Source organism: Asterias amurensis, chromosome 13, assembly GCF_032118995.1.
Source record: "Asterias amurensis chromosome 13, ASM3211899v1".
NCBI lineage: Eukaryota > Metazoa > Echinodermata > Asteroidea > Forcipulatida > Asteriidae > Asterias > Asterias amurensis.
Window position 1 is genome coordinate 12,146,908 of NC_092660.1, and position 8,887 is coordinate 12,155,794.

Sequence of the window (8,887 nt, forward strand, 5' to 3'; positions counted from 1 at the left end):
TGGAGTCGAAACGACCTTAACAAATCTGCGAACTTTTATTAGACAGCTCTGTGCACAAAAATCCCTTTTGGGAGACTGTTGAGCACAGTTCTGATTCCCCTTTACTTGTTGTTTTCCGCTATCAAGAAATTGTCCAAGCCGCCCTAAAACTTTTACAATTTGGATACAGGGATATGCCAGGTAGAGTCGGGTACAACGACTCCGTGTCTGTAGCATGTTTAATTTCAGAGTTATTGAAGAGTTCGTCTCAGATTTATTTTAAAACCATTCAACAAAACAATCCGTCTGCTTTTTCTGTATAGCCCATGCATACAACTTTGGGGTGGTACTACTCCCTGGCTTCTAGCGTCGCCTTGAGAATCTCCATAGCACTAATTTTTGTACGAGAGGAAAGCCCTTGAAATTGTCAATCCAATGGTGCTAAACTTGTTTAGATTGAGCAAAGATTTTTGGTTAAATTGACCCGTTGTACTTTTGATTTTCTCTGTGCACAAAAATCCCGTAGGGAGGCTTGTTGAGTTCGTTTCGGAGCACAGCCGCCTACTTTAATTTTCGGTATCAAGAAGTCTGGAAGCCGCTCTAAAACTTTGAAATTTAGATTAAGGGACATGCCATGATGACGCAGGTTTAAACTGCGTCTCTCTAGCTTTTTTAGTTCCAGAATGATTCAAAAGCATAGCTGAAAGTTTTTTCAAGTCCGGGCTTTTTTTAACGCATGTATTTGTTTTCTCCAATAATCACCACATGCCGTGTATATCATGCATTAAATGTCCCAAATTTATGGGGTGTGTATGGTCTACTCCCTGGCCTGTAGCCTCGCTTTGAGAATCCGCATAGCACTAATTTTGGTACGAGAGGAAAGCCCTTGAAATTCTACATCCAATGGTGCTAAACTTGTTTAGATTGAGTAATGATTGTGGGTCAAATTTACCCGTTGAACTTTTCATTTTCTCTGTGCACAAAAATCCCGTAGGGAGGCTTGTTGAGTTCGTTTCGGAGCACAGCCGCCTACTTTTAATTTTCGGTATCAAGAAGTCTGGAAGCCGCTCTAAAACTTTAAAATTTAGATTAAGGGACATGCCATGATGACGCAGGTACAAACTGCGTCTCTCTAGCATTTTTAGTTCCAGAATGATTCAAAAGCATAGCTGAAAGTTTTTTCAAGTCCGGGCTTTTTTTAACGCATGTATTTGTTTTCTCCAATAATCACCACATGCCGTGTATATCATGCATTAAATGTCCCAAATTTATGGGGTGTGTATGGTCTACTCCTGGCCTGTAGCCTCGCTTTGAGAATCCCCATAGCACTAATTTTGGTACGAGAGGAAAGCCCTTGAAATTCTACATCCGATGGTGCTAAACTTGTTTAGATTGAGTAATGATTGTGGGTCAAATTGACCCGTTGAACTTTTGATTTTCTCTGTGCACAAAAATCCCGTAGGGAGGCTTGTTGAGTTCGTTTCGGAGCACAGCCGCCTACTTTTAATTTTCGGTATCGAGAAGTCTGGAAGCCGCTCTAAAACTTTGAAATTTAGATTAAGGGGCATGCCATGATGACGCAGGTTTAAACTGCGTCTCTCTAGCATTTTTAGTTCCAGATTGATTCAAAGCATAGCTGAAAGTTTTTTCAAGTCCGGGCTTTTTTTAACGCATGTATTTGTTTTCTCCAATAATCACCACATGCCGTGTATATCATGCATTAAATGTCCCAAATTTATGGGGTGTGTATGGTCTACTCCCTGGCCTGTAGCCTCGCTTTGAGAATCCCCATAGCACTAATTTTGGTACGAGAGGAAAGCCCTTGAAATTCTACATCCAATGGTGCTAAACTTGTTTAGATTGAGTAATGATTGTGGGTCAAATTTACCCGTTGAACTTTTCATTTTCTCTGTGCACAAAAATCCCGTAGGGAGGCTTGTTGAGTTCGTTTCGGAGCACAGCCGCCTACTTTTAATTTTCGGTATCAAGAAGTCTGGAAGCCGCTCTAAAACTTTGAAATTTAGATTAAGGGACATGCCATGATGACGCAGGTACAAACTGCGTCTCTCTAGCATTTTTAGTTCCAGAATGATTCAAAAGCATAGCTGAAAGTTTTTTCAAGTCCGGGCTTTTTTTAACGCATGTATTTGTTTTCTCCAATAATCACCACATGCCGTGTATATCATGCATTAAATGTCCCAAATTTATGGGGTGTGTATGGTCTACTCCTGGCCTGTAGCCTCGCTTTGAGAATCCCCATAGCACTAATTTTGGTACGAGAGGAAAGCCCTTGAAATTCTACATCCGATGGTGCTAAACTTGTTTAGATTGAGTAATGATTGTGGGTCAAATTGACCCGTTGAACTTTTGATTTTCTCTGTGCACAAAAATCCCGTAGGGAGGCTTGTTGAGTTCGTTTCGGAGCACAACCGCCTACTTTTAATTTTCGGTATCGAGAAGTCTGGAAGCCGCTCTAAAACTTTGAAATTTAGATTAAGGGGCATGCCATGATGACGCAGGTTTAAACTGCGTCTCTCTAGCATTTTTAGTTCCAGAATGATTCAAAGCATACCTGAAAGTTTTTTCAAGTCCGGGCTTTTTTTAACGCATGTACACTGTTAAAAAAAATGTTGTTAATTTACAGTGGTTTGTTTTGTCAATTGGCATTACGGAGGCTACTTTTGTCTACAGAAGATTCAACTGTGATTTTCCACTGTGCATCAACATCAGAATCTCCTGTGATGTGTACTGTACCTTTACAGCACAATCCACTGTAATTGACGTTGGCTAAAATGTAGAAGCTCTGTGACACAACAGTAGATTTATTTGAAGGATTTTGTTCATCAACATAGTGTTTTGTACACGAACAACTCTCTGTGACAGAACATACACTGCTTTCTGCGCGTTTACATTGAATCTCTGTTATGTCACATAGGATGACCAATCTTCTGTGTATACACAATGCTTCGTTTTGCTAACTTGACCACCCTCTCATTAATATAATTCAAACAACAAGAAAATAAAAGACATATCACACACGTTTTATCTCAGTTTCACAAAACATTAACAGTTTTTTCAACTTTAATTGAAATTCACTCAAAATAATGCAACTGTCGTCATAATGTACACAAGGAATAATACTTTAAAAAAAATTGATAGCAGCATGTTTTTTTTTTTACATTATAATTTATTGTTTAAAATGACTTAAAGGAAGGGAAATGACCAATTCAATTTTGGTAGAGTCCCCGTGTGATTGGGGGAAAATTACAAGTCTCTACTCTTGTAAAATGGTGTAAATTGCCATTGTATTCGATAACCATTGCCCCGGAAAGTTATCGAATACAAGGGCCATTTACATCATTTGAAAGTGAGGTTAGAGATATTTTTCCCCACTGATCACATAAGGACTCTATCTATTGGAAAAGGAGTACATCACAAAAATTAATTGCTCATTTCCCTTCCTCTTTAAATAAGTGAACAACTCTGCATGTTTTAACTATTACACATTACCAACTTCAACCAGTCTCTATTGTCCATAAATATTGCATCAATAATAACAACACGATTCGTACTACGTTTGTGTTCAATTCATAATGGAAATTGTTTCAAGAGAAACTATTAATTAGGGGTAGGTTCATACACTGGTAATGACCTTGATAAAACAAATGGTGTAACATTTTCAACCTAAAGACTACTGTTACAAAGATGATCATGGTAGTAAGCATCCTGCGAAATGTTTTGGTCTGAAGTGCCCCTTTATCGAAAATCAATCAAAGTTTGCCAAAAATTTGAACCCCCAAAGGTCGGCTTGAGGCAACTTACATACAGTTTCAAATGATCCCACAATGGAAACACTGGCTCAGTATTTCCAACTTCATAAGTATAGGCCTTTTGTCTAAATTTCTGCCAGTGTGCAAATGTATACTGAAGGTGATGTTTTTGAATAAAATTGTGTTTTTCACATTGTTTAAAATTACTTAAAAGGGAAGATTTTTTCAGTCTTTAATGATTATACAATTTCAATCTGTCTATTATAAGCATTGCAGCAATAATACTGATAAAAACATTAAATACAGTACATACTTGAACTGGTTCCAAGAGAAAATGTTCATGTTAATTTTGCATCGGTGATAAAGAATTATAATTGTGTGTTTTTATCCATACACTGATGTAAATTATAAGCACTGTATACCCAGTACTGAGTATGCAGTGCTGAACACATCAGTGCATGGAGAAAAACACAGATATTAAGCCCAACAGGGTAACAGCGAACATTTGTAAAAAAAAATTCCCCTGTAAAAAAAAAATTCCCCCAGTTAGTGTTTTGTTTTTTTACATGTTTGTCACACCAAGTAAGTTTTATGAAATTTCAAAGCTTATTTTTATTTTATTTATTTATTTATTATTTTTTTTTTTTTTTTTTTTTTGGGGGGGGTCATGAACTGAGACAAACCTATCCTACTTTATTGCTTGTTAATTCAAGAGTGAAACAGTTAAAAACAGTATTGTTATCAAGCTCAAAGCATCAAGCGTTCACTTTAACAAGAAAACTAGCTAAAGCACTCAGGAATTTTGTTACATACACCATGTAGTGCTGTTTAAAAAAAAAAACATTCAACTTTAGTGCTATCTGAACTGTTTTACTTCTACACCACCCACATTTCTTCAAAGTCTTTCAGCTTGGTACAAAGTTGTACAACTTTGTTATTGGGCCCTCCTTTGGTGTTGGAGGACCTCTTGCTGCCTCTTTCCGGTCTAATCTTGAACAGCAGTCTGCACATAAAAAAGATACAAAACTGTACATTATACACATCAATCTAATTCTGTATGCCAGTATCCACTTTAAAGTTGATTTGTATGATTATGCTTATTTGTCATACTCGTTGATGGGCATTGTTCTAAACAGATTGTAGTCTTAAAGGAAGTTAACAGTAGTAAATACTCTTGAGGGAAAATGTTTGTTAAAAAATGTTTGTTTTCTTTTTTGACTATTGCTCTTAACCCTGCACTGCACCATGCCAGTCAAAAGCATCTATCCCCCCATCGTACAGTCAGCTGCAGTACGGTGTGTTTGGCTGCTCACAAACTCTTCTAACATGGTACCATTAGACTCAAAAACGTTCACTGAATCCACAGAACAGAAAAAAAAAAATGCAAACAAAATGTTCATGGGGGGTAAGCACACTCAGAAAAAAACAAAAAAACTAATTTTTGCAAAAATCCAACTTTTATGCTCCATTACACTATTGCACTGTTTGCTGCAGTACCGTGTAAAATAAGTATTCATTTCGGTTTACACTTGCATGTCTTAAGTCACACAAGTTTGGCAGGTAAACTAACTGGAACAAAAGGGGTTGTATCTTTGTTGGCATTTATGAACAAAATAATTGTGGTTGATTTATTCCAACAGTTTTACTGAATTTATTGGATTGTGCACTGTAGACTTAATCACACAGTTAAAGAGGGTCTTTAATGTCAAATTCAATTTTGTGATATACTTATTTTCCAAAAAATGCCTCCTTGGATGGAAAAGACTCATTAGTTGTTGATAATCCAATGACGTCATGTTTCAAATTGAAGTCACGAATGAACCAAAACAACCCGTACAAAAATGAACCCATTTTTCTCTTGAATGATGTCATGTAGGATGTTTTGAACGTTGACAAATTTTGCACTGGAGGGTATCGAATAGAATGGCAATTACACCACTTTAACGTGAGGTTAGAGACTTGTAATTTTTTCACCACTCACATGAGGACTATATCTATTGGAAAATGAGTACATCACATTAAAGCCGCTCTTTAAGTGCAGTTGATCTGCAGTTGTTTCCACTTGGCCAAAATGAAGAATAATACAAGTGCTTCAAAATAATTACCTTTGCATGAACTCAGGAGTAGCTGCAATATTAGGTGGGTATTGTAGATTGAAAACATAGAACACCACGAACCACATCTGAAGACCCTTGAGAAGATCACTGCAATGGAGTAGTGGATTCCTTTCGATGCAGACTGCACATTTTGCGCTCAGGAAGGGGTTGTCACCTGCAGCAGAAACAAGCATTTAAACAAACATCAATTTATTTGCAAATGCAAATAACAAAAGGACCAGTTTAGGTTATAAAATGAGGTATTTTTTTTTACCAAATCATTATTTACATCTTCCCACAGTTAATATTTTTAAGACACACGGGGTAAGTCTAATGAGCATAGGAAATCTGTGGGCTTAAAATGTTGAATCGGTGACATTTTTTGTTGACCACAAAATATTGCAGTATTTTTCAGATGATCTAGGGTGTGGGAGTTTCAATTTTTTAAGAAAAATTTTGGCAAGTTCACTTTACAATTTCAAATATGAGCACAAAGCTGTAGACAAAATGTCTTATTGGAAACAATAAACCATCTGATTTAAGATTGATTTTATTAAGTATGGGAAACACCATAGTTCAATCAGTAATACTATAACTTAGCCTTGTAAGCATATGCACAAAAATTTAAGTATGATTGATTTTCAACTCAAATTAAAGTTATTATTAATGGTGAAATTAAATTAGGGAACTAAAATGTCAGTTATTTTCGAAGGTATTTTTTACCTGCATAGGCCAGTACAGGGCTATCCGTGTCACAGTCAAAGTCAGAGCTTCTTGCAGTTTCCTTTATACAGAAAGAAAGAAAACAAATCACAAACATGTATAACATTCAAAATATATAATAACAGAGGCCATTTAAAACATTGGTAATTACCATGACACTGCTATACTTTGTGTCCCTTTAAGCTGTTGTCAGCATTTCTCATAACAAGAGCATATAAAACGCGATGAATTTTTCACTGGTTATTTCATGATATTGAAAAGTAAGGGTTTAATATTGATGTTGTACTTGTACCTTTTGTCTTTAAACAAATGCCGAATATATCTGGTTAAGTCAGAACTGGAAGATGTTCCCACTTGAAAAGTATTTAAAGAAAACTTTCAACTGATCCCTTAGTTATTAAATAATTGGCGCACTACTTGAGATCGCGGCACAGTTTCTCATTAACGGAAATTGGTCCAGCGCGCGCAGCGCCCTCTAGCGGTTGTGAACGTACCTACTACTACAGAACAGTACTACACAGTATTATAACACCCCTTGCAAGTATTCTGCCTGCTCATTGGTTTAGAGCGCGTCACATGACATGTCTTAGTTTTGCCAGACGACGGCCGTGTGATAGAGCGTCGGTTTGCCATGCGCTAGTCCAACAGACTAGCACATGGCGTGCAGTACCCAGACGTCCGTTGCGTATACTGGGATGATAAATTAATAGTCTGTAACCATTTCGGATTGCGCGACACTACATGCAACACAGTAAGTAAAAGTGTTTGCAATCTGTATTCGCGTCGTCCGTGGATTGTAGCATTCAGGTCTGTAACTTAATAATAACAGTACAGTATTTAGAAATATTTGGGGTGTTATAAAACAAATATTGACTGCTTTTACTCGTGCAATGGTTAAAAACTATGACTCCCTCGGTGATCCCCGGAGCGTTCTATTTTCCCTCGGCTTCGCCTCGGGAAAATTGAACGCTCCGGGGATCACCTCGGGAGTCATAGTTTTAACCATAGCACTCGAAGCAGTCAATATTTGTATACTACTACAGTCAATATTTGTAAATTGTATACTACTACTAGCAGTAGCACTCAATCGACAAAAAGATACAAACAAAATGGAGCGTCACTTACTATACCATTACCAGACCAGGCATGCCAGGCTAAAAAATGTGTTTTAATGCATCCTCATCTGCTCATATCATATGTTCACCACAGTGAGTTTAGTATAAATCAGCTTGCCAACCAAGTAAAAAAACAGTAGTAAGGTTAATAATAGGTAGGCCTAGGCCTAGTGTAGGAATTTTTAGTATAACAAATTGTGACTGAAATAATCACATTCATTTTAATTTTACTGAATTAATTTGCTGATTTTTAGTTGTATTGTAATGTTACTAAGAGTAAGACATCTATGTATTAACAGTCAGATGATCGACTAGACATGTAAAATACTACTAGTAAACTAGAGCCAGAGGGTAGGCTAATTTTAATTAACTGAAATTGGAAAGCTAGTAAAGCAAAATACAAGACATTTCCAGAACCAGAAAAACAACTTTATAATTCATGTCCATGGACCATGGCAAACAACAAATCATCCCAAATCCACATGCAGCCTGTCTGTGTGTTGTGTTGACGTTATGCATGCACACACACAAACACACACAATCTGTCATCTATCACGTCTATCAACGATCTGACGATCGTCTGTCGCTAAACATGATAAATTTTCCAATTGTCATATTTTATGTTTAAGCCTAACGAGCGTTAGGCTTATGTTAACCATGTGACTTACAATAATAGTAATAATAATCATATTAATAACACAGAATAGTGTTCTTAATCTTACCTGTAATTTTGTTGTCGTGGAAACTGATCAGCAAAGGTCAAGTACAAACTCTTCCAAAAAAGTTAAGTGAGCGCACAATGTGATGACGTGTGGTGGAGAGAGCGCACGCGCACAAACGACGGCGGAAGATCCAGCCGGTCTGAACCAGTTCCTGCTGATCACTTTTTCCCCTTTTTGCCGCGCACACACACAGAAGACGACAAGAACTTCGTAATGGTACCCGTCTTCTCTTTGTTTAATGCAAAAATTTGAGGGCCACCAGGGAAAAATCACTGTGGTGTGATACGCTGGGGGGGACGATCTCTGTTAAATGAATTTTTTATCAATGAACCAAGGAAAGTTCAGAGCTTTCTAGTCCGACACCACAACGTTCCTATGATAGTAAATGCAATGCTTTTTTACATGAGTAGGGGCATATCCTGTAATATTCGGACGAAAATTAGCTCTAGGCTACTAGGGCCTACGAGTCTTCATTCCAATTT

General features: G+C 37.2%; 1 protein-coding gene across 2 annotated transcripts; it reads right to left on the reverse strand.

The window, feature by feature from the left end:
* Positions 1 to 4,383: 4,383 nt before the first annotated feature.
* Positions 4,384 to 8,461, reverse strand: LOC139946022 (uncharacterized). Of its 2 annotated transcripts, none has more exons than XR_011787200.1 (4): positions 8,406 to 8,461; positions 6,569 to 6,629; positions 5,855 to 6,020; positions 4,384 to 4,752 (listed from the first exon to the last, which is right to left on the reverse strand). XR_011787200.1 is itself a non-coding variant. In XM_071943604.1 (4 exons), exons 1-4 carry the CDS (start codon positions 8,128 to 8,130, stop codon positions 4,626 to 4,628), a joined length of 372 nt encoding a protein of 123 aa, XP_071799705.1. In that variant the 5' UTR covers positions 8,131 to 8,145; the 3' UTR covers positions 4,384 to 4,625. The 2 variants fall into 2 exon arrangements, 1 of the variants encoding a protein (XP_071799705.1); XM_071943604.1 differs by lacking the exon at positions 8,406 to 8,461 and adding an exon at positions 8,113 to 8,145.
* Positions 8,462 to 8,887: the final 426 nt, after the last annotated feature.

Excerpts from the sequence above, each read along its gene's own strand:
- LOC139946022 (XM_071943604.1), bottom strand. Across the intron at positions 6,021-6,568 it reads CCCTGTACTGGCCTATGCAG|GTGACAACCCCTTCCTGAGC; the intron begins GTAAAAAATACC and ends TTTCTGCTGCAG. Across the intron at positions 4,753-5,854 it reads ACTCCTGAGTTCATGCAAAG|ACTGCTGTTCAAGATTAGAC; the intron begins GTAATTATTTTG and ends TTTTATGTGCAG.